The sequence below is a fragment of the Amphiprion ocellaris genome, chromosome 8, assembly GCF_022539595.1.
Source record: "Amphiprion ocellaris isolate individual 3 ecotype Okinawa chromosome 8, ASM2253959v1, whole genome shotgun sequence".
In the NCBI taxonomy this organism is placed as follows: Eukaryota; Metazoa; Chordata; class Actinopteri; family Pomacentridae; genus Amphiprion; species Amphiprion ocellaris.
In genome coordinates this window covers 37015667-37039848 of record NC_072773.1, presented here as the reverse complement: position 1 = coordinate 37039848, position 24182 = coordinate 37015667, and the positions used below count along the sequence as shown (strand labels likewise).

Sequence of the window (24182 nt, the reverse complement as noted above, 5' to 3'; positions counted from 1 at the left end):
CGACAGGAATTACAAACCATGTGGTAGTAAAGGCGTGAATAACTTTTTCAGGGTCTTACAGAGAAAGAAAGGCCTTCAGCTTGGCTACATTGACTGAGCTGATCTGTTTGTCAAATTTGAAGCAAACGACAGATTCTTGTTTTTAAGGGAGGTTATGTGTCGGACCATTCGACCACAGTGACCTTAAAGAGTCCGTGGTCAGAGAACTGAATGTTCACAACCCCGCTGTTTTTAGTTGAAGAAATGGTTTCACGTATCTCCAGATTAACGTGTCTGCCAACTTGATCCAGCGCCCCAAAATGTCCATCAACTTCACCGAGTCATTCAGGAAGAGTTTACTAACCAGAAAACCTCATTAACTCTCAGATGTGAAAGTTTCTTCAGTTGTAGAGATGTTGGAGGGGGTCAGTATATAATTGAGGGACTTCTGAAGTCCATGGGATATATCTGCATACATTTTTATTAAAAGTAAAAAAAAATAATGTTTTTATGTTCATTATGATCATGTCTTTACAAATTCCATAATTATTTATTATGGAAACAATCACTTATTAATAAAAAATGACTGGATATCACTAAAATGTCAACTAAATAACCATCTGAATTTAATACCAACCACCTTCTAATCAGCAACAAAACAAAACACCTCTCCAGGAAGTGTGTTAATTCCAGATCACATGACCTGCTCCACATGATGTCATTTCCTCCTGAAGAAAAGACTGGCCAGACTCCAAGGCTTTCTGACTTATTTAATAGAAAGTAGTCAACAGGTTTACTACAATATCTTTAGAAATCAGTTGTATATATAATATATTAGAAGAATCTTTCTCTAAAATGCCACGTGGTGTTTGGTTGATTTTAGGCCTGAAACAGCAAAAATGTCAACTATGATACAAAAAGTCCCACAACTATATATTGACCCTTGGTAAAAAAAAAAAAAAAAAAAAAAAGAATGGATGTAGTTTAATAAAATGCTGCGTGTATATTTTTGTTCAGTATAAATTATGTCATGTGAAGGCATCTACAGCTCAACACATGTGGCATTAACAGGTTTTTCTTTGGGCTCAGGTTGATAAATTCAGTTTCACTCCTGTGTTTTTTTGATTTGTGATTACTACACATTATTAAAGTGAACAACTTTGTGTGGATAATCCCTCCCACTGCACCGCTGTGCCTCTGTAACAGTAAAATATCCAACTTAAGTGAATCTAGCTTGATGTGGATTCCATTTTAGGAGGTGATTAATTTGAATTCTTTGCTCAGAGAAAACCTGCTGTGTTGTTAACAATCTTAACATTTTCATTTAAGAATCGTTTTTTTTACATTTAAATGTCGCCTCGTGCAGCTTTAACTTACGACAAATTCATTTCTGTTTCCTGTGTGTGTAACTCTTTCACAGTAAAAGCTGTGTCATTGTGCTGTTGTCCTGGAATGACTTGAACTTGTGCATTGCCTTTTTGCAGATACTTGGTTATTTTGACTATGCTTTCACCGCAATCTTTACTGTTGAGATCCTGTTGAAGGTAAATGTCCTGTGTGTGCCGTGCTGCGTAGAGCTTCAGTAACCCTGCGTGCTTGTGTCACTCTGATTTCCTCCTCAGATCCTAGGCTATGCAGACTATGTCTTCACTAGTATGTTTACATTTGAGATCCTTGTTAAGGTAAACAAGACAACATGTCGCGTTGCCTCGGCAACAACCCACCACCTCCAACGCTTGCTGCACACATCCTCCCTACCCTCCATTTTTGTCTCTCTGACTTTTAAGGCGGCCACCCGCTTGTCTTGTTGTCGGCGTGGAGGTCATGCGTTTTTGTCCGATATTCTTTTTTTGTGTGTGTCAGTCACTTTTCCATCACGGCCCACTTTCCCCTTTTCATCCTCGACCAGCTAACGGACCTCTGCAGAGCACAGCGGTCTCAGAGTACAGTTCTTCTTTTTTAACTTTCAGAAAATTAAACAACATCTGAATCCTTGTGGCATTTTGAAACCTGTCATGGACTAGCATCACTTTTTCAAACATTCATCAAAAACAAAGAGGTTTCTGAGTTTCCTAAAACATCCAACATGTAGATCCCACCACCTCAATGCACACAAAGATGTCTTTTTGCCTAAATTTGCTTTCATGCTCAGAGACACACATTAAAATCAGGAGCACTTTCATCATTTTTACTGTTCGATTTCAACCCACTGTCTCACCCCGTTGCTCGCTGCATGTCTGCTCCAGGGAAATCTCATGTATTGAGCCTAAAAAGTCTATCTGAGGATTGTCTGTTTATGGTTCAGTTTGTGGTTTAATCTGCACTAGGAATGAGTGTAGTGGTTTCTGAATAATGTTCCCCATGTCACATGTGCATTTTGCATTGTTTTTTATATATATACTGTATATTCTGTGTATGTTTCCATCTCTCACTGCGCTAATTTTAAAGCTGATTTTGTGAGTGTTATTTCAGGCCTGTCAATATACTGACTGAGCCAGACTTTGTGTAATATTGCTTGAAGTCATTGTAGTGCTATTCTGTTCACCAGTTTGTCACTAAGATGCTGTTTTGTCTAAATAACACAAACTACAGTACAGCTTCAGTTCAATCTATTCATGTTGTGCTTTGTTGTCATGAACACTCATATTCATATATTAGGGAATATACAAGATACAAAGAAAATATGGATCTAAACAGCTAATACAGTCAGTTTTCCTCCTCAATAAATCTGTCTGCATGATGCCAGATCTGTTCTGACAGTTTCTCTCTTCTGTCCAGATGACAGCGTTTGGAGCTTTTCTCCACAAAGGAGCTTTCTGTAGAAACTACTTCAACCTGTTAGACCTGCTGGTTGTCGGTGTGTCTCTGGTGTCCTTCGGCATTCAGTAAGAATCATTTAACTTCTCCTTTATAAAAGTATTCGCTGTCTTGTAGAAATGTATCATTGTGCAACTGTGTTGTATTTTTGCCATCAAATATACTGTGAATACATGAAGTATTACTTTGCAAAGAGCCGACTTTAAAGGAGCAGTTTGACAGTTTGGAAAATATTCTTCTTCACTTCCTCGCCAAAGATTACATGAAATTATTACTATTCTAGTCAGTCCATTAGATATGAAACAGTCAACAGCTGCATGATGTAGCTTAACATGAGTGAAAACAGGAGTAAACTGCTGGTCTGACTGTCAAAAAACAAGATCTATCATCCATCCATCCATCCATCCATCCATCCATCCATCTTCTTCCTCTTATCCGTGGTCGTGGAGGCAGCAGATGAAGCAGGTCGTTCCAGACCATCCTCCTCCCAGCAACACTTTCCAGCTCTTCCTGGGTGATCCTGAGGCGTTCCCAGGCCAGATGAGATATATAATCCCTCCAGAGGGTTCTGGGTCTACCCCAGGGTCTTCTCCCAGGTGGACGTGTTCAGAAAACCTCCAAAGGAAGTCTCCCTGGAGGAATCAGATGTCCAAACCACCTCAACTGGTTCCTTTAGAGGTGAAAGATCAGCAGCTCTACTCCGAGCTCCCTCTGGACGTCTGAGCTTCTCCCCCTATCTCTAAGGCTGAGCCCAGACACCCTACGGAGGAAGCTCATTTCAGACGCTTGTATCCATGATCTTGTTCTTTTGGTCACTACCCAGAGCTCATTACTATAGGTGAGGGTTGGAACGTAGATGGATGGTAAACTGAGAGCTTCTCCTTGCAGCTCAGCTCCCTCTTCACCATGACGGTTCGGTACAACGCCTTCATTACTGCTGACACCGCCTGTCCATCTCGCGCTCCATTTTCCCATCACTTGTGAACAAGATCGGGAGATACTTGAACTCCTTCGCTTGGGGAAGCAACTCCCAACCCAGAGGGTCAGCTATCAATGTGCACCTTTAAAGCTGTCCTTAAAAAAAAAAATCATAAGTTGAGTCAAATTCATCTATAAAGTTGAACTAAAGTGATGCACAATTAAAACAGCAAGCCATAAGACAAAAATAGCCCCAATAAATCAAAGATACAACACAGTAAGGAATGAAGTCAGAGTTCAGCTCTACTTCAACCAAATGTCAAACAGAAGAGGAGGGTCTTCTGCAGCAACTTTAGAAAATATCTAAAGTCTGAACAGTCCTCACATGGAAAAGTAACACCACTACGAAGTTTAGATTGCCTCCAAAGACATCTGGTCAAGACTCTAACCAGTGTATGATCTAAAGGTTCTGCTAAATAAAGTGGTGCCAACCTGTTTCAAACCTAAAAACTAACCAGAAAGACTTACAATCTGTCCTGTGATTAAAAGACAACTGCTCTACACCCACATACAAAGAATTACCGTAGTCTAACCGAATAGTCATAAAAATATGAATCACTTTTTCAGAGTCTTTGGCAGAGAAACAAATCTTTACTTTTAAAAGCCAATTTTGACATCTGAGCCAATCTGTTTATCAATTTGAAGCAAACAAGTTGTGGTTTTCCAGGGATGTTATGACCACAGTGACTATATGACTGTCTCTATTACAACCAGCATCACTTCAGGAAGTATTTAATGAACCAAAATGTTTAAAGTTACAGTTAGAAAGATGTTAGCTTCTAATGTTTCCGTGGCAACATGCAGATGAAACTGATCAGCTGAATCCGCTGATGTGCTTTTCTGTCCTCTGTAGGTCTTCCGCTATCTCAGTGGTGAAGATTCTTCGTGTTTTGCGGGTTCTCCGTCCACTCAGGGCCATAAACAGAGCAAAGGGCCTCAAGGTCAGAAACACTAGAACACAACAGAGTGTTAATGTACCGTATCGTTCATTCAGACATCTGTGTATTTCCACTAATGATGTGTAACTGTACATCTGCAGCATGTGGTCCAGTGTGTGTTTGTGGCCATCAGGACCATCGGCAACATCATGATCGTCACCACGCTGCTGCAGTTCATGTTCGCTTGTATCGGAGTGCAACTCTTCAAGGTACAAGAGAAATATACAGAAATACACAAAATATATCCATTAAGTCTGGACACACAGGAAGCCTCATTGACTATATATATATATATTTTGCCTCCACAGATCAAATATGGCTTGGTCCAAAGAAGAAAGAGTTGAACTGGTACTTGTCAATGGATGTGAAGGATGGACATAAGGAAAGATAGGATTAGGGTTGGTAGGTTTAGGGTTAGTAAGATTAGGATTAGTAGAGTTAGTAGAGTTATGGTTAGTAGGGTTAGGGTTAATAGGGTTAGTAGGGTTAGGGTGTTAGGGTTAGTAGGTTTAGTAGGGTTAGGGTTGGTTGGGCTAGTAGGGTTAATAGGGTTTGGGTTAGGGAAGTCATTTTTTGGGGCTAACATGAATTTTAGCCATGATCAATACTTTAGTTCCGGGTGATACATTTGGTTGTCCAGAACGGGGTTTGTCCATGACACTGCCCATTTTTTAAAACTTTTTAACCACCTTCACCACCATGGAAAAGCCAAGTGGAATCCTCCTTGGATGATTAAATTCATCTGCTATCTTTCCATATGTCCATCGTTCACGTCCACTGACAAGTACCAGTTCAACTCTTTCTTCTTTTAACCATATTTAATCTGTGGAGGCAAAAAAATTATAGTTAAGGAGATTTCCTGTGTGTCCAGACTTTAGGGAATCATAACTGATGGTGACCTCGCTCAACAAATCAACCCGTTCTTCTGCTATAAAACAGCAAATAGCTCCACAGAAGTAAATGGTCTGATCCAACCTCTCACACTCTGTTGTTCTTTTTGCAAAAGGGCAAATTTTACCAATGCACAGATGATGCAAAGTCCAGTCCAGATGAGTGCAAGTGAGTTCTTTTGACTTCTTCCAGTTTTCCAGTTCTGGTCTATGTGAGTGTCTCTGTTCTGTGCTTTTACATACATGTGGTTAACATCTTCTTTAAATCCTAGAGGTAAATACATCCTCTACAACAACGGCGACACAGCGATGCCAATGGTGAAGGAGAGGATTTGGTACAACAGCGACTTCAATTTTGACAACGTCCTCATGGCCATGATGGCTCTTTTCACTGTGTCCACCTTCGAAGGATGGCCCACGTAAGCACTGCTCGATCCTCAAACGAATTGTGTATGGCATGTGGCTCCATCGGGGAAATTAAACAAATCTGCACTTGATATTTATTTTAAATTACTCTATTCTATGGGCCTCATTTAAAAAATTGCAAAAAATAAAGGTTTTGCACCAGCTTTTGCAAAAGGCCAAAAAAAGTCCAAGTTCCACGGCGTAACTGACAATCCAGCAGTCTCATGACACAAATCCATTGATGATTCAGCTGAGCTGCAGGCAGTGTTTATACAAAGCAGAGGGGAGACAAGTATAGAAACAAATTAGAGACAATGAAAAATAAAATATTTATGATCAACAAACTAAATGCAGCATGTCTTAAAATTGGATATACAATGGAGCAAGTTGTCAATAAGTTGTTGGAAGATACTTTCAGCCTGGTAAAATATCAAACATTTTTGAAGATGCTGTAAAAATGTAAATATTTAAGCTGCATGTTTTTTCAGTGTTGGTAACATCTATGGGCATTTGATAAAATATTGTGCATACTGACTGTTTTTTTTTTCAATTTTATGAAAATAGTCTAAGATATTCAGAGTTTGTTTTTCTATTTTTATAAATCATGTCAATATAATTTTAAAATACTCCACAAAGCACATTTTTGAGTTATTTCTACTCAGAGCAATGGTTGTTCTTATTCCATAGAGGTACAGGACTTTATAAAATGTATATATATATATGCAGTGAAAAATGAGCCCACAGTGAGGAAAAATAAAAATGCAGAGAAACTGGTTGGAGTTCAGAGGGTTAAAGTGCTCTGTGACCATAAACAAATATAAAATATGGCCTTTTTTAGTGTTTAATATTCATCATCATCATCTGTCTGAATAAAAATGCTCAATTTTTACCATTTCAATAACCAAAAGTAAAGAAATGTTGGCTTTTCTCTTCAGGTATTGTGTGTCTGTTAATGTGCACGTGAACATGCATGTGTCTGTTAAAATAAAGTCTTAATGGAAACTTGCAGAGCTGCAGGTTATATGCATAATTACTGTTTAGTTTCTTGACTTTCTCCATGTCATGTACGTCTCTCCAGTTTGTTGTACAAAGCCATCGACTCCAACAGGGAGAACATGGGTCCCATCTACAACTACCGCATCGAGATCTCCATCTTCTTCATCATCTACATCATCATCATCGCCTTCTTCATGATGAACATCTTCGTCGGTTTCGTCATCGTCACCTTCCAGGAGCAGGGGGAGAAGGAGTACAAGAACTGTGAGCTGGACAAGAACCAGGTAGGGAGGACTTGTGTTGCATGTGCATTAGACTTTTACTTTGAAATGCATTTGCTATGAGAACTTCTCAGGAAACAGAAGAAACACTCTACTGTATCCTAGTATACGACCCAAACACTGCCTGCACAGTTGCATGCAGAATGATTCCACGCCCTATAAACAGTGCTGGTAAATACAGATAACTGCAGTACAACTCTAATCCATCCACCTGCATGTCTACATTTGGAGATGAATCCAACGGTGACACATGCTAAACATTGAGTAATACTCAGGTCTATATAATGGGTTCACTTTGGGTCAAAACTCCCCATATGCCTCTAGCAGCACCATGGTTCAGATCGGAGAGACGTTCCTGAAGTCTAGAGAGGAGATAGCTGCTTTGCACCAGAAAGAAAATGGGTCCAAGAAGATCTCCAAGCTCTAGAATGTTCCCAGAGACTCTGTTGGAAGCATCATTGGTAAGTTCAAAGCCACCGCTACTGTGGCTACACTACATGGTCCTGGTGGAAAAAAGAAGCTATCAGCGAGAACATCAAGATTCCTGGAGACAGATGGACAAGAACCCCAGGCTGACTGCCAAGGACCTGCAGGAAGATCTGGCTGGAAGAGGAACTGATGTTTCTGTGGACACATTCCATGCTGAAGGGCTTAATGCCAGATCCCCTAGACGGACACCGCTTCTGAAGACACACCACAAGAACAATGTTCTCCAGTCTGCTAGAACCAACCTATCAAAGCCACAGAAGTTCTGGGAGACGGTTCTATGGACTGATGAGACCAAACTAGAGCTCTTTGGTCTTATGGATCAGAGGAATGTCTGGGAGGAAGAACGAGGAGAAGAAAACCCTGCCTACTGTGGAGCATGGTGGTGGATCTGGGATGCTGTGGGGTTGTTCTGCTTCTAATGGAACCAGGAATCTCCAACGTGTTGAAGGCACCATGGATTCAGGAAGTACCAGGATATTCTGGACAAGAACGTCACTCAGTCCGTGAAAAAGTTGAAGCTAATTGGACGTTCCAGCAAGACAGTGACCCCAAACACACATCAGAACCAACAAAGGCCTGGTTGGAGAAAAAAGCCTGGAAGGTTATAGAGTGGACATCACAACCTCCAGACTGAAACCCAATGGAGAATCTGTGGTGGATCTGAAGAAAGCTGCTGCAGCACATAGACCTGAGAACATTGCTGAGCTGGAGACCATCGTCCTCGAGGAATGGGCTAAAATTCCCAAGGAAGTACTGAAGATGCAGCCTCATACGGGGTGGAATAATTTTGCTACCTGCTTTTTGTCAGTAAGTTGAAATTTTGGATGGATTATGAATTAAATCTTGAATTTTGCTTTGGTATTATATTTCAATAAACTAACTGTTCACCTCTGTTATGATTTAGTCGCCTGCAGCTGGAATGTTGCTCATTTTGCTAGAATGTCAAAAATTTCAGGGGGGTTGAATCATTTTGCATATGACTGCATCTTGTACCTGCATTGACATATTGCATTTGTTTATGAGTCTGTCTTTCTTTTGCCCCAACTTTCCCTGCAAACCTCCCAGCGTCAGTGTGTTGAGTACGCTCTGAAAGCTCGTCCTCTGCGGCGCTACATCCCTAAAAACCCCTACCAGTACAAGTTCTGGTATGTGGTCAACTCCACCGGCTTTGAGTACGTCATGTTTGTCCTGATCATCCTCAACACCTTGTGTCTGGCCATTCAGGTAAGAACTCTCCATCCAGCCCTTCCAGTAAAGTGGATTTACAGTTGGTTTTTTAAATGGTATAAAAGTGTCTGGTTTTTGCAGCTGTGATAATAATTGGTGATATTAAAAGTGGTTTGGTGTTGAATTTGTCACTGTTGCAATTGACGTCACCAATATTTATTATTTTGCTTCAAGATCTTAGATTAGATTTAAGTTTTTGTTATTCGTCACATGCACATATATGTATGGCAGTGAAATGCAGCGACTGTCCACCAGGCTTTATAACTACAAAATGTTAAAATAGACTTAAAAAATACAAATAAATAAAACTATAATATACAAAAAATACAAATGGGTAAAATGGTAATATTTGTGGAATGTAATAAAGTAATGTAATAAAGATCTAATGTCTGTGTTGTGTATATAAAGAGTATTTATGTTTTCTTGCTATTATATGATATATAAATGCTATTATAAATACAGTAAATAACCTTAAAGTGAATTTATTGCATTTATTTACCCTGTGGTTGGTTTGAAAGATATGTAATCTTTAAAAGTAATTTTTAAAAAAAATGTAAAAACTGAAAAGAAATGGTGAGTTTTTAACTTTCTGACAGTCCCTAAGCTACCCAACTGCCAACTGTTTAAGCTTAAAATTGTAGTATTTCATCAAAATGACTTTACTCAATGCATCATTTGAAAAAATATCCAAAATATATGGTTTACTCTCACCAAATTCTGTAAAAAAAAAAAAAAAAAGAGTCTGTGCTAACAGAACTGCGAAGGCATTAAAGCTGTGACCAAAAATGATGTCGCAAATATTCAAGACTTTTTGGTATAGAAACTAATTAAATATAACTGTGAAAAATATCAGAATAGTAAAACGTGAATAGTATGTAGAGCCACCATGTTTTTCAGTCTTAGTAACACCTGTAGGCAGTCCAGGCTGTTTCAATTTTTCTAAAATAAATAATGAAAGAAATTCACCTTTTTTTCTTACTCATGGCATTTTAACTTAATTTTATTGTTCTTTCTCCTTGTAGTCATGGTTGAGAAATGAGACAGGAGCAAACAAATGTCTAGAAACTACCTGAAGTTTAGAGGACTAATCTTTTCAGCGGACCGTCTCAGTTGTAAAGGAGAACTTTTATAGCTTTTAAGTGAGTTTTGTCACTGCTAACAGGGCTAAATGTCCTGTACCTGTGTTTAATCTGCTCACTGCTTTCTCTTTCCAGCATCATGGTCAGTCTCCTTTGTTTAACTACGCGATGGACATCCTCAACATGGTCTTCACTGGAGTTTTCACTGTAGAAATGATCCTCAAGCTCATTGCCTTCAAACCCAGAGTGAGTCTACAATCTCCTCTCCTGTCACACTGCCGCTACTGCAATAGTTCCAACGTTTAAGAGAAGAGGGCAGCAGTATCGTCACATTAAAAACAGTAAACAGCAGATAAAATTAACATTAAAACTTGTTCACATAGAACACCTAAACAGACCAGGTAGACTGTAATGATTTCACCAGAACTTTAAATTCATTCAGTGGAACAAGGGCTGGAAGTTGAAGTTTAGATTGTAATTTATTCCAAGCATCAGGTGCAGAAAACCTGAATGCTTTCTTGCCCAGTTCAGATTTGGGAACAACTAATTGCAGAGTATCCATAGATGGGAGATTATGACTTCAATGTTTTCTTGTTAAAAGACAAACAGGAAGGATCAATACCCAGAATGGTTCTGGAAATAAACACCAATGACTTAAAGATGTCCAGTTAAGTTTAGAATAGAACACAGTGGTGAGTAAGGAGACCACATCTAATAATGAATCTCAGCTCCCCATGGTACACGCTATCCAGCATGCTAAGACAATCAGCAGAGGCCTTCATATACAACACATCTCCATAGTCATAACAGGCAGAAAGGTTGTTTCCACCAATTTCTGTTTCTGTAATAAAATTGTAGTGAGAGATTCAGTTTTTACCATATACTGAATGTGCTCCTTAAAAGACAAATCAACTAAAAATCCTAGATATTTAAAAGTAGAACCAACTCTATTTGTTGAGTATTTCTTGTTAAAATTTTTCCAGACAGTGCTGATCTGGCAGTTTATGAAGTAGTAAAGAATATACATGTAGTTTTGTCTGCATTTAAAACAAGTTGCAGATGACAGAGTTGTTCCTGGACTCTATCAAACTGTAAATTCTGGAAGGAATCAGTAGGCGCGGGTGCTGCTCAGCATAGGACTGTGTCATCAGCGTAGAAACGAAATATTCTGCCCGAGATTATTCATGTAAATAGTGAATAATAATGGACCCAGCACAGAACCTTGAGGGATGCCCTTTTTCCCATTTCACTGATTGTTCCTGAGTTTTCCCATCAGATCTCGTTTTATATTTCATCCCTAAAAGCGGTAGTATTTACCTGAAGCCACTTTCCCTTTAACCCTGACTCCTCCTGCCCCCTCCAACCTCCCCTCCATCCATCCCCCTCCATTCCTCCCCCTCTCCTCCCGCTGGCTGTGCATGCTGCCAGGGTTATGTCGGAGATGCCTGGAACGTCTTCGATGCCCTGGTGGTGATCGGCAGCGTGGTCGACATCATCCTCAGCCAGGTAGAAAGACGTCAGTATTTCTGTCATTCTCTCTTCCTGCTGCTGCCACTCTCCTTTGTTTTCCTTCCTTCACACCTTTCCTCCTCTCCTTTTCCTTCCTGTCTTAATTTTGTGTCAGCTACGTCTCCAGTTTTAAGTCTATCATGACCCCTTATTTACTCATCTACTCAAAATAAAAGATTTAAATGGCAAATTATACGCTTTATTTCTCTCACAAACTCTGGCAGGAAGGATTTGACTTTCTGTTATATCAAAGCACAACTTTTTGATGTTTTCTTCTCTTTCTATCTTTCACAATTCTTTTTTTTTGTTTTTGCCTCTTCTTCCTTTTTCTTCCTTGCTTTGTTGTCCTTCTTTCTCTCCTTCTCTTCCTTTGTTTCTGTGTTGTTGCTTGTGCTTGCAGAACTATTTTGCTGATGCATGGAACACGTTTGATGCCTTAATTGTTGTGGGTAGCGTGGTTGACATTGCCATCACTGAGATCAATGTAAGTAGTCGTTTATCACACGTGTCTTTCTGTTTCCTTCCGAGAAAAGAGGGCCTCGCTTTAGCATCAGAGCTGCATTCAAAATCACAACTCATTTTAATTTCACTATAGCGCAAAATGTTACTTAATTAATGGTATTTGCACGATTATTTGAATGTATATTTGAATGTAACATCTGTTTAACTATTAGGAGACACACATAATATTATTAGTTGCTGAATGAAGAAACATTGCGGTAGTTTAATATTGATCTGCTGTTTACATTTGTCATACATGTAATAGTAAAAGAACTAATAAAATAGCTAATTATGTGAGCTTTTGAATTCTTAGACTGTTTCTGAATTCAACTTAGTTATCCCATTTAAACAGGTTTCTTAATTGCAATCTCTGAACTAGATAAACTCACTGACCTGCTACTGCCAGGCCGCTCTGCTTCTTGGTCTGCAGCTTCTGTTAATGATTTCGTGCTTTTCCATGTCAAGGTGCTTGTTTGTCTGAAATAATGTTGAATGAGTGTTTGTATTAAGGTACAGATTGTAAATCTTACTGGTCAGAGTCTAAAATGTGATCATATGCAGTAGAAATGTGGGATATTTTCAGGACTTCCCGACAGCTGAAGGTTGTACTATGAAGCAGCTTTAACACAGACAGGCTCGGTTTGTGCACAAAGCCTTAGACTCCAGAGATAATGTGTATCATGAGGGTGCTGATCAACTTTATTTATTAACTCGGGTGTTTTTCATCAGATTCTGTATAAATTCCCATGAATTTGGCTGCATCATGTAACTCTTTTTCAGCTCAAAATGGACCAATAATGTGTCGCCTGCTTCACATAAGAGGAACAGAGTGTTATAATAGAGAGCTATGACTAACCCGTTATTCCTGCTTCATAGTCCACTCCTCTGCTGTGCTCTCTGGTTTAGCAACTTAAACAAAAAATAACGAAGCTTTCTATCCTCAAATTTGTGCATTTTTTGGAGAAAAAACACCAAAAAAAGTTGCCCTGCAAACTTTTTTAGTTACATTAATATCTTTATTTAGGAAGTCAGTGTTCACCGGTTAATTTCATTTGTGTAAAAGACATTTTTCCTTCACCTCCGTGTGCATGAATCTTCTATCTGGCCTTACTGAAGCTTTTGCATGAGAGGCTTTACGCTGCTCTTCATGATGTTCTTGTTGGTAAACTGTCAAGCTGTGCTGTTTGTTTCTGTAAATGAAGGTGCTTCTGATTGTGTTTAGTGTAATCAGATCTTGTATGATGAAATGTGACGGTTTGCTGCTGCACAACTGGTGTTTAACTGGGATTAACTTCAGACTTTTGGTTTCAAGTCGGCAGCCATTCCTGTTGTCAAGGTGATAGTGGAGCCAGGGGTAAGAAGAAGCCCCGCCTCTTTCATTTAAGATCCTTCATCCAAACGTCAGAGCATCAGCATCTTATCTGTCGTGACACTGTGGCTCAAATATGCTGAAAACATTGAGATGCTTTATTTTTCAGTAAAATGTGAGAGTTTGTGTTTAAACTCTCAATGTTTGTCAAAAGTCTTGTTTTTCAGTCCACCCGGTTTGTTGCATTTTGGCACCAGTTTGAATCTGCTGACGTTATCTCCGTCCTGTCTGGGTGCATGGCATGAAACAGAGGATCAGATGTTTGTTCTTCTGTCTGTCCTCATTACGAAGTGTTTGCAGTCAGATTCCCAGCATCGTGTGGACGTTTTACTGCAGTTCACGTTTCTCGTTGAAGGTCTTCTGTGTTTGTAATGTTTCAGGACATTTAAAGCTCCATCATTGTGTTCATATCAAGTGTAAAAAAAAATCTGTTTGTTTCTCCCTGTTTTTGGATCAGTCATTCACAGTTAAATGTAGAAATCAGAGGTGTCAAACTCTTTCTAGTCCAGGTTCCACATTCAGCCCAGTTTGATCTCCAGTGGACCGGACCAGTAAAACCACAGCATAATAACCTATAAATAACCACAACTCCTAATTATAATCGCAGCTATCTGGAACTGAACAATCTAGTATTTTACTTTATGATCAAAACGACAAAAGTCAGACAAAGACAAAAACCCCACCAAAAACAAGACAAATTATTACAGAAACGAAACACAAAACGACAAAAACGAGGAAAAAATGACAAAATATGAGACAAATGACTCGAAACAAGCGAAAAAGAGACAAAAAATTTGAAAAAAGTTAAAGTGACAATAAAATGGGCAAACGACAAAAATGAGACAAAAAGCAGAACAAAAACGATGCACAAAAGAACGAATAAAGCAAAACACAAAATGACAAAAATGAGACACAAAATGACAAAAAGTGAGACAAACAACCCGAAACAAGACAAAAAAGAGACTACAAATTCGACAAAAAAGATACAAAGCGACAAAAGAATGGACAAACCACAAAAATGAGACAAAAAAATTACAAAAGCATGAAACAAAATGACAAAAACAATACACAAAACAGCGGATCAAGCAAAACACAAAATGACAAAAATGAGATAAAAAACACAAGCAAGACAAAAATGAAACACAAAATGACAAAAATGTGAGACAAAACAACAAAAGTCAGACAAAAAACAAGACAAAATATTACAAAAATGAGACACAAAATAACAATCTAGTATTTTACTTTCTGATCCAAACAACTTGTCATGGTCTAGAAGTGATTTTAAATTTATAGTTTTACTAATTTCCAACCTGCAGTTAATGTCTCCTGTGGAATTTTTCCACTTTGAGGGCTGGATTGGACCCTCTGGAGGACCGCTTTTGGCCCGCAGGCCGCATGTTTGACACCCCTGGTATAAGGCCTCCATGTCTGCTAACTGCATGGTGATGAAGACAGAATCACTCTGCATGCACGATGACTGTTGTCGTTATATAGATGTAGGAAGATCACAGCTGGAACCTAACAGGACTCATATGTTTTTTGCACTACTTTAAGATTTCCTTGCACTGTAAAGGAGAAGCTCTGCAATCTCATTATACATTGTATAATGACAATAAAGTATATTCTATTCTATTCTATTCTATTCTATTCTATTCTATTCTATTCTATGTGATTATTGACTGACTGCACAGATAAACAAGTGGTAGAGCTTCTGTTTGTGACCTTGTATTTTCTACATTCTATAACCACTGCCTCAGAACACGGAGGACAGCGCTCGCATCTCCATCACCTTCTTCCGCCTGTTCAGGGTGATGCGTTTGGTCAAACTGCTGAGCCGAGGGGAGGGAATCAGGACGCTGCTGTGGACCTTCATCAAGTCCTTCCAGGTCAGGATGTAGCTTCAACTTCATTATTTGTCCCTTGAAGGGCGATTTGTTCTGCAGCAGCTACACAAGCGTTTACAATAAACAAACAATAAAAAACAAATTAAAGAAATGTTTTAACAATGTAAAAATACAATGAAACAGTAAAAACGCAATAAAAACAATAAAATATCACATGAAATATAAAATATACAGGGACGTTAGAAGCAGTCCTGGTCATTCATTTAGTCAGGTGTAGTTCAGTAAAAACAGTCACTTATTCAGCAGCAGCAAGACAGAATAAAGTAAAAACAGGATAAAGTGCAGCAGCAAAAACACAGTTTATTACCTCCTCCTTTTCTCAGCGTTTAGAGCTTGGATGGAGGCACAAAGGAGAACTTGTACATGCTTTTTTTGGCCTGGGGTTCTGCCAGACGAAGGCCGGAGGATGAGGAGCATCCAAAGAATAGACTCAGCTTTCCTTTTAACTTGTGTATTAAAAATATGTTTAAGACTGTCAAAACACACCCAGCTACTTTAGAGGCTACTTTCACTTTCCTCCCAAGGGAGTTCTTGTCCTTGTTGCCATGGTTACCATACCAGCATATGATGGAACACGAGCTGATTGACTGGATGAAGGAGCAGTAGAAGAGCTTCATCAGGGTCCTATCAACCTGAAACTTGGCGAGCCTTCTCAGACAGAATAATCATTGCTGACCTTTTTTAACCAGCATTTCACAATTTAGGTCAAATTTGAGTTTGCTGTTTGAGTTTGCTGTTGAACCCAGATGTAGCTTTTGCAACCAGTATTTTTTGAATCTGCAACTCTGTGAGCCAACAAGATAAGAGAAAACACTCACCAAACATCATAACACTGCATGGTGCCCTATAATGCAGTGACTTTTTAAAACTACATCTGACTCAGCCTGGATTTTGTTGCTGTTTTACCATCTCAGCTTCAAACGTTTAATAACTCAGCACCGATCAAAACAAAATCTTCTATCTGTAGTGTAGATTTTATCCCAACCCTCTTGTTACTCGTTTTATTCTTTTAGCTATTAGCATTTGTTTAAACTACTATTTTTTCCTTGTAGTTTTAAACTCACAATCATTCAACTGTTGATGAAAATGCCAGATTTCCTCTGTTATTATATTATGAGAACAATCTCTAAATAATTTTTTTCTTATTCAAAGTACTTGAGAAAGTCATTTTTCCTTAATATCTTTTATGAGCAGTAACAATATTTTTTGGATCAGTGACCATCTGGGGTAGTTTCAGTCTGGGTGGAACAGGACCAATGAACCAGGTCATGTTTGGGGCTACCCTGGAAAACAGTCTTCTTCAATCAGCTGGAGAACTCTTGGTGTGAGTGGTCTAATAATTTTTTCCATGACTGTATGAGGCAGTCTGTCAGAGATCTTGGAAATGTTTGGTGCTGGATTGAAGAGTGTGTCCAGTCATGCTTCTTTCATTTAATACAAATCACCAGAACACCGTGTATTAATGATGCTGCGCTGGGTTTGGGCAGAGATTGAGCCCATTATAACTATAACTGAACATGTGTACAGTTAAAGTATTTGTAATCAGTGCATTTAGTGGTGTAATTACCATTTGACGCTGTTCAAATTAGACACTTGAGTTCAGATTTTTCAAACCATTTCTGTGTTTTCCCTTGCAGGCTCTTCCCTATGTTGCACTCCTGATCGCGATGCTCTTCTTCATCTATGCTGTGATTGGAATGCAGGTAATGTGGTCTCACATGTCATCAGAATGTGATATACATGTATGATATGTGTGCATTTCAGTCTCTTTCTGATTCTTTGGTGATATTTCTCCTTTTAGGTGTTTGGTAAAATAGCGATGGTGGACGGAACCCAAATCAACCGTAACAACAACTTTCAGACATTTCCTCAGGCTGTGCTGATGCTCTTCAGGTCTTCAGAAGACATTCTAAGTCATCATACATCATAAATCCTGCTCATTCTGCGCTTGTATCGATGCTGTTTGTTGTTCTGGGTTAGGTGTGCCACAGGGGAGGCCTGGCAGGAGATCATGCTGGCCTGTCTGCCAGGAAAACTGTGTGATTCAGAGTCGGACTACAACCCCGGAGAGGAGAGGACCTGCGGCAGCGGCTTCGCTATCATTTACTTTATCAGCTTCTACATGCTCTGTGCTTTTCTGGTAATCTCCACACATCTTTGGTACAGGAAATGCCCAGACTTGAATATTCCACTTAAAAAAAATGTTACGTTTCAGATCATCAACCTGTTCGTTGCTGTCATCATGGATAACTTTGACTATCTGACGCGTGATTGGTCCATTCTTGGGCCACATCACCTGGATGAGTTTAAGAGGATCTGGTCAGAATACGACCCCGAAGCCAAGTGAGTACTCAGGAGCCACCTTTAAAAGTACTGCTAGATATTTTCTCTTGTTATTTATCTTGTGCACTTCCTAAGAAACAGAGTATGAGATGGGGATTCTTTGGTATGAGGGTACTTCAAAAAGTTCTCGTCCTCACCCAGAAACAAGAAGCATAACTCCCATTCTGAGGCATAACTGTGTAAACAGCCTTATATCACAATGTGTGCCCAATGCGTCCGTCCACACAGCATCCGGTGGAAGAAACAGCCAGATGTGGCTTTGAACTGCAGAACCATGAACCTTACAGACTTCCATCTGTTTCCTAAACTCACGTAGTCGCCATTTTCAGATTGATGTAGAAGTCATGCATGCTGTTGAGGAGAATCTGTAGGCTGCAGATGTGACAGCGAAGCCTGAACATTGGTGGACCAACTGCATTGAAGCCAAAGGAGACTATGTTAAAAGATGGATGGATGGATGGATACTTTATTAATCCCGAGGAAAATTCAAGATGGAGCTACTGAAGAGGCCTCCACTCGCGTCGCCGCTGGAAGTCGTAGATCTTTCATCTGTAGGGGTTACCAAGAGGCCAAGAGCTTGTTGAAGAACCCTACTAACAGCCGATCTGGTCTTTAGCGCTCCCTTGTGGACTTGTGGTGACAGTGCAGGTTGTGTTTTGTGGTGGTATAATGTCTGCGGTTTGATTTCCTGGTTGTCAGGGGGAGGATAAAGCATCTGGACGTGGTGACTCTGCTGAGGAGGATTCAGCCTCCTCTGGGCTTCGGGAAACTCTGCCCTCACAGAGTGGCCTGTAAGGTGAGTTTCCACACCTCATCGACTCACTCCCAGCTCTGCAAACGGTGAAATATAGATAGATTGTGAATCTGCAGTTTGGATTGTGTTGCAGCGTCTGGTGGCGATGAACATGCCCCTGAACAGCGACGGGACGGTGATGTTTAACGCCACCTTGTTTGCTCTGGTCCGAACCGCTCTGAAGATAAAGACTGAAGGTGAGTGGGCACCTCAGACCATCAGGGATGTATAAATACGACGTCTTTTTGCAGGTTGTTGCTGTGTGGCTGAGCTTTTTGAGCATTACTGTTCTGTGCAGTGAAGAAGAGGGACTTTTAACTTTTTTATTTGAGGTATTCTGACCTTGAGGTGAGAAGATAGAGCATCATTGGAGATAACAAGAGCTGAGGGATCTGTTGTACATTATATTTCCAAAAGTATTGGCTCATCCATTCAAATAATCAGAATCACGTGTTCCAATCACTTCCATGTCCACAGGTGTATAAAATCCAGCACCTAGGCTGCAGACTGCTTTTACAAACATTTGTGAAAGAATGACTCGCTCTCAGGAGCTCAGTGAATTCCAGCGTGGAACTGTGATAGGATGTCATCTGTGCAACAAATCCAGTCGTGACATTTCCTGGCTCCTAAATATTCCAGAGTCAACTGTCAGCTGTATTATAAGAAAGTGGAAGTGTGTAGGAACGACAGCAACTCTGCCACCAAGTGGTAGGCCACGTAAACTGACGGAGTGGGGTCAGTGGATGCTGAGGAGCATAGTGCCAAGAGGTGGCCAACTTTCTGCAGTCAGTCACTACTAATAGCTTTTTATTCTAATTTTTTGTCTTTTTTGTTTTGTTTCGGGTCATTTGTCTCATATTTTGTCCTTTTTGTCTTGCTTTTGTTGTTTTGTATCTCGTCTCTCTAATGTTTTGTCTTGTTTTTGTGTGACTTCTATCGTTTTGTCTTATATTTTTGTCATTTTGTGTTTCCTTTTTGTCTCGCTTGTGTTTTATGTCTCATTTTTGTCATTTTATGTTTTGCTTGTTCTTTTGTGTATTGTTTTTGTCGTTTTGTTTCTCGCTTTTGTCATTTTTGTCCTGTTTGTCATTTGTGTAATTTTTGTCTCATTTTTGTCATTTGTTCATTTTTTTGTCGCTTTGTAACTTTTTTGTCGAATTTGTAGTCTCTCTTTTGTTTAGTTTTGAGATGTCTCATTTTTGCCATTGTGTGTTTTGTTTTATTTGTGCTTTTGTGCATCATTTTTGTCATTTTGTTTTTATCTTGTTTATGTCGCTTGCCCATTTTTTGTCGCTTTGTAACTTTTTATTCAGATTTTTTCTCTTTTTTGTTTTGTTTCGAGTCGTTTGTCTCATTTTTTGTAATTTTTTTCTCGTTTTTGTCGTTTTGTGTCTCCTTTCTCTAATGTTTTGGTGGATTTTTTTGTCTTTATCTGACTTTTGTCGTTTTGCTCATAAAGTCAGATACTAGATTTTTCAATTCCAGATACCCGTGATTAAAATTAGGATGCTGCCAAAAGAAAGGCATATTTGCTCACGAATGGCTCCAATACGTCATAATACTTTGATTTTCTATATAGTTTCTTAATTATGAATGAATCCTGAATTCTTGAGTTATGTGCCTGTTAAACGTTGTGCCACTAGAGGGAGGTGTAGATGTTCAATAAGTCGTCTCTACTGCATGCCAAACAAGACTTCTAACTTCAAATGTCAAGATGAGTTTTTATTGTGTTGTGACTGTTGTTTGTGTAAGACTGAGACAGAAGTGAAACTCTGAGTCATGCACGGGTCAACAAAAACATCCACAATAAAAAAACACATATCTTGTTTTTGTAGATTCTCAGTGATTCAGGTCATAGTCATTCTAAGAGTTTCAGTAGGAAACAGCCGGATTTCTGCCAAAGTTTCTGACGTTCTGACTGACTAATGACTGACTAATTTCCAGATATATCTATATATATATAATTTATCACCAACTTACATGGCTAATGGCCTATAAATAATTACAGACTCATGTGCTTGGAGGTGTGAGTAGCTGTGAAACCAGATCAGGGATGACTCATAATGTTGGTGGGGAAACTTTTTGGGAAGAGACTTCCTTCAGTCCTCTCTCAAGCCATCTGCCTCCTCTGTAGAGGGTCTTTGATTCTTCAGATGTGGATGGATTGTTGTCTCTAGTGTTAAATCGTGCTGGTGGTTTCGTCTCCTGTGTATATTGGTCTGTTGTCTCCTGGCTGCGTTGGGCTGCATATAGAGTGTTGTTTAGCTTTCCTTTGAGTGTTTTATCCTCATCGTGAACTGGTTTGTGTCTCAGACTGTTGATGGATCTGAAGTGCGCTGGTATGTCGTGTTTGGACTGAAGCTCCTCAGACAGAACAGCTACGTGATGATGTTGTTCTGCTTCGTCGAGGATATTTTACTCCCTGGTTCTAACCTGGAAAAGGAGAACAAAAACACAGCGCTGGGTGGTCCGTAAATGTATTCCTGTCAACAATATGGAGATGAATGCAGATCATTGCAATGAGGAAGACCTCAAAGACGACTTTCAGGTCTAATCTGTTATAGTGAAGAGACTCTTTTCCTATTTTAAGTTTGGACTTTCTGGTACGTTGTTTCAGACCGTCTTTCCAAAAACCTTTGGTTGGCCTCACACCTTTTTTTTTTGACCTCTTAGACTACAGCAAAGTTTCTCATTTTTGTCTGACTTCTGTCGCTTGTCCCGTGTTTTTGTCATTTTGTGTTTCCTTCTTGTCTCACTTGTAGGGGTGCAACGGATCAAAAAACTCATGGTTCAGATCGTATCATGGTTTTGAGTCACGGATTTGATCAATTTTCGGATCAGTAAAAACAAACAAAAAAAAAAGACAGGACAAATATAACTTTGCTCTCCATTTATTTTGTAAAACACTTATTGCAAGGATTGTTTGCCCATTAAATAAAAACAACATTCAACTCAAGATGTCCATCCAGTGTTTAATTAAAATAATTTAATTTTTAATTTAATTTAAATCATATAAAAACAACTTAAAGTGCAATATAAGGCATGATACCTTCTTCCTTTAAACATGACAGTGAATTAAAAACGAGCCTATGTCCACATCGTCAAACAAAGAAGCAAAGACAGAAAGCAGAGCAGACCTGAGCTTATAATTTAGGGGGTGTTTAAATGCCGCGGTGATGAGCGGTTGTTGAGCAGCTATGGCTGCTGTCACTGACACATCTGGGTGATGTGGCTTCATATGGGTGGCCATGCTCGATGTAGTTCCACTCTCATACAGCTTTCTCATGCCACAGTGCCCACACACCGTTAGAGTTTCTCCCATCATCACTGTATTTTACAGGGAAGCCACAATGCTCCCATACGGGCGACTAAATGACGCAGAAGGTGTTTCAAGTTCCTCTGCTCCTCCACTAGCCATGACTACCGCTGCACTCAACTAGTGTGGATTAAACATGCGCTCTCCACGTGACCACGGACAACTTTTTTCCATCAACCAATCCGCGGACGTCGTGTGTTCCGAACCATGGAGAGTGATCCGTACGGATCACGGATCAACGATGATCCGTTGCACCACTACTCACCTGTGTTTTTTGTCATATTTTTGTTATTTTTGTTTCACTTTATTTGTTGTTTTTTGTCTCGTTTTTGTAATATTTTGTCTTGTTTTTGTTGGTTTTTGTCTTTTTTTGGGTGACTTGTCGTTTTGATCATAAAGTAAAATACTATATCATTCAATTCCAGATAGAATGAACTTTTTTTGCACTAAAACAAAGGAACCATTAGGAGTTGTGGTTATTTCTAGGTTATTATGCTCTGGTTTTACTGGTCCGGTCCACTGGAGATCAGACTGGATGAATGTGGAACCTGGAATAGAATGAGTTTGTCTCTCCTGATCTAACAGCTTATTATTGGTGGTATTTTCACAGCTGTTTTGTCTTCTCTTCATGTTGTTTTTTTGGCCCAGTTGTCACAGCTGCAGTTTGATGCTTTCTAAATGTGTGTGTTCATTTTCTTTAACTTTTCATTGGTAGAAACATTCAAAGCCTGGTGCTGTAAAATCCAAATAACCTCCAGCTCATGTTGCACTGGCTGATGGGAATCAAGCAGCAGATATTGGCTCGTGTATGGAGGTTTTCTGTAAACTATAGTGTTGAGGTTTGTTTTCCCATTATATCTCCCATTGTGAACTTCAGTTGCTTTCCACCAAGCTTATTTTTTTTTGGAAAGACTTCTACTTCTTGGGCTTTTATTTTGACCCAGATTGGATCTGCATATCTGAACCAGAGGTTGGAAGTTGTCTGATTTCCACCTCCTTCATGAAGAGGAGGCCACAGTGGGAGACACTAGAGAACCAACGGCACAAACATGCTTTTGTCTGCAGAAACCCTCATGTTCTTCAAGAAAATATTAGAAGTTTTACTGATCTATATGGAATCACTTCAGATATTTTTACGATTTTTTGGAATATTTTTACTCATTTTTTGAAAATATTCACAAGAATTTTCTTGCCAAATTTGGGGGATTTTTTTTAAAAACAAAACTTTTAAGGGAAACTTTTAAGGAATTAGTGGAATTTTCTTCCTGAAGGTTTTGCACATTTTCAGAAATTTGGGGAAATTTTTGCTGACTTTTTGGATTTTTTTCAGACAAGGAAACAATATTTTTTTGATGCCCCTAAATGAGGACAACAGGAGGGTTAAAGAGCTGTTTTGCAAAAGTGGTTTTCTGATGGTGTCCATTGCTTCTTAGAGGGTTTTTCACATTTAAAACACATCATTTCACCTCCGACTGCAGGTTCTTAGGAACACACCAACATATTTATCCATTATTTGGTGCTTTTAAGCAAAATACATGCCTAGAACCTTATTTATACTCGTCTGCCCTCCTTAAGGTAACCTGGAACAAGCCAACGAGGAGCTTCGAGCCGTGATCAAGAAGATCTGGAAGAGGACCAGCATGAAGCTGCTGGACCAAGTGGTGCCCCCTGCTGGTGGTCAGTGCTCATTCTGCACACACATTCACACACATTCACACCTCTGAATCCCCTCTTTTCTCTAAAAACCTTCTTGCGCTCACGTGATCTGAAAATACGCTGCATCTTGACAGCGTTTTCCTCAGAAATTAGACTTTTCTGATGTGGTCTGGCACGTAGCTGAGCAGCTTCTACCAGGTAAGATGAGTCACAGAGCAGCCAGAAGCATTAATCCTAATATTATTTTCCACCAAAAAATGTTCAAAGATTTCCCAAAAATGTTGAAAATGTGGACATCAGGAGTTTCACTGTGAAAATATATTTTTTCTCCACATTTTCAAACTTTAAAACGATTCAATTTGACCCGCAGGACGACACGAGGGTTAAATAAATATCACATGTTTTGGACATCAGTTAGATGAAGAAGAAATGACCAATTATCAGATTAGATGCAGATTACAACAAACTAATGAGTCCTAATAAGTTTTAAAACTAAAACTTTTTTAAGTCTAGCTGAAGCAAATAGGAAAGTTTAACCCAGTCTGAGACACATCAAGTTCCACCAAGATGAAGAAAACCATCAGCTGGGTCAATCTATAAGTGAGGGACTTCTGAAGTCTATGGGATTTATCTGCATACATTTTTATTAAAATAAAAAAAAATGTCTTTATGTTCATTATGATCATGTCTTTACAAATTCCATAATTATAAT

The 24182-nt window shown here is 39.3% G+C and overlaps 1 protein-coding gene across 22 annotated transcripts in view; it reads left to right on the top strand.

Moving 5' to 3' along the window:
• Positions 1-24182, top strand: part of cacna1db (calcium channel, voltage-dependent, L type, alpha 1D subunit, b) — a 153856-nt gene that overhangs the window by 103762 nt on the left and 25912 nt on the right. For 8 of the 22 annotated variants that reach the window (XM_055012956.1, XM_055012950.1, XM_055012947.1 and 5 more), the window contains 20 exons: positions 1464-1523; positions 2758-2864; positions 4628-4715; positions 4814-4921; positions 5719-5771; positions 5875-6021; positions 7086-7287; positions 8839-8997; positions 10215-10325; positions 11508-11585; positions 11989-12072; positions 13402-13443; positions 15216-15344; positions 17000-17065; positions 17164-17255; positions 17343-17502; positions 17578-17705; positions 18405-18501; positions 18593-18695; positions 23390-23491. In XM_055012956.1, coding sequence (XP_054868931.1) covers positions 1464-1523; positions 2758-2864; positions 4628-4715; positions 4814-4921; positions 5719-5771; positions 5875-6021; positions 7086-7287; positions 8839-8997; positions 10215-10325; positions 11508-11585; positions 11989-12072; positions 13402-13443; positions 15216-15344; positions 17000-17065; positions 17164-17255; positions 17343-17502; positions 17578-17705; positions 18405-18501; positions 18593-18695; positions 23390-23491 — 2116 coding nt within the window. Of the gene's footprint in view, positions 1-1463; positions 1524-1601; positions 1662-2757; positions 2865-4627; positions 4716-4813; positions 4922-5718; positions 5772-5874; positions 6022-7085; positions 7288-8838; positions 8998-10214; positions 10326-11507; positions 11586-11988; positions 12073-13401; positions 13444-15215; positions 15345-16999; positions 17066-17163; positions 17256-17342; positions 17503-17577; positions 17706-18404; positions 18502-18592; positions 18696-23389; positions 23492-24182 lie in introns of all 22 variants that reach the window. The other 14 variants (XM_055012958.1, XM_055012963.1, XM_055012961.1 and 11 more) reach the window with 8 other exon arrangements.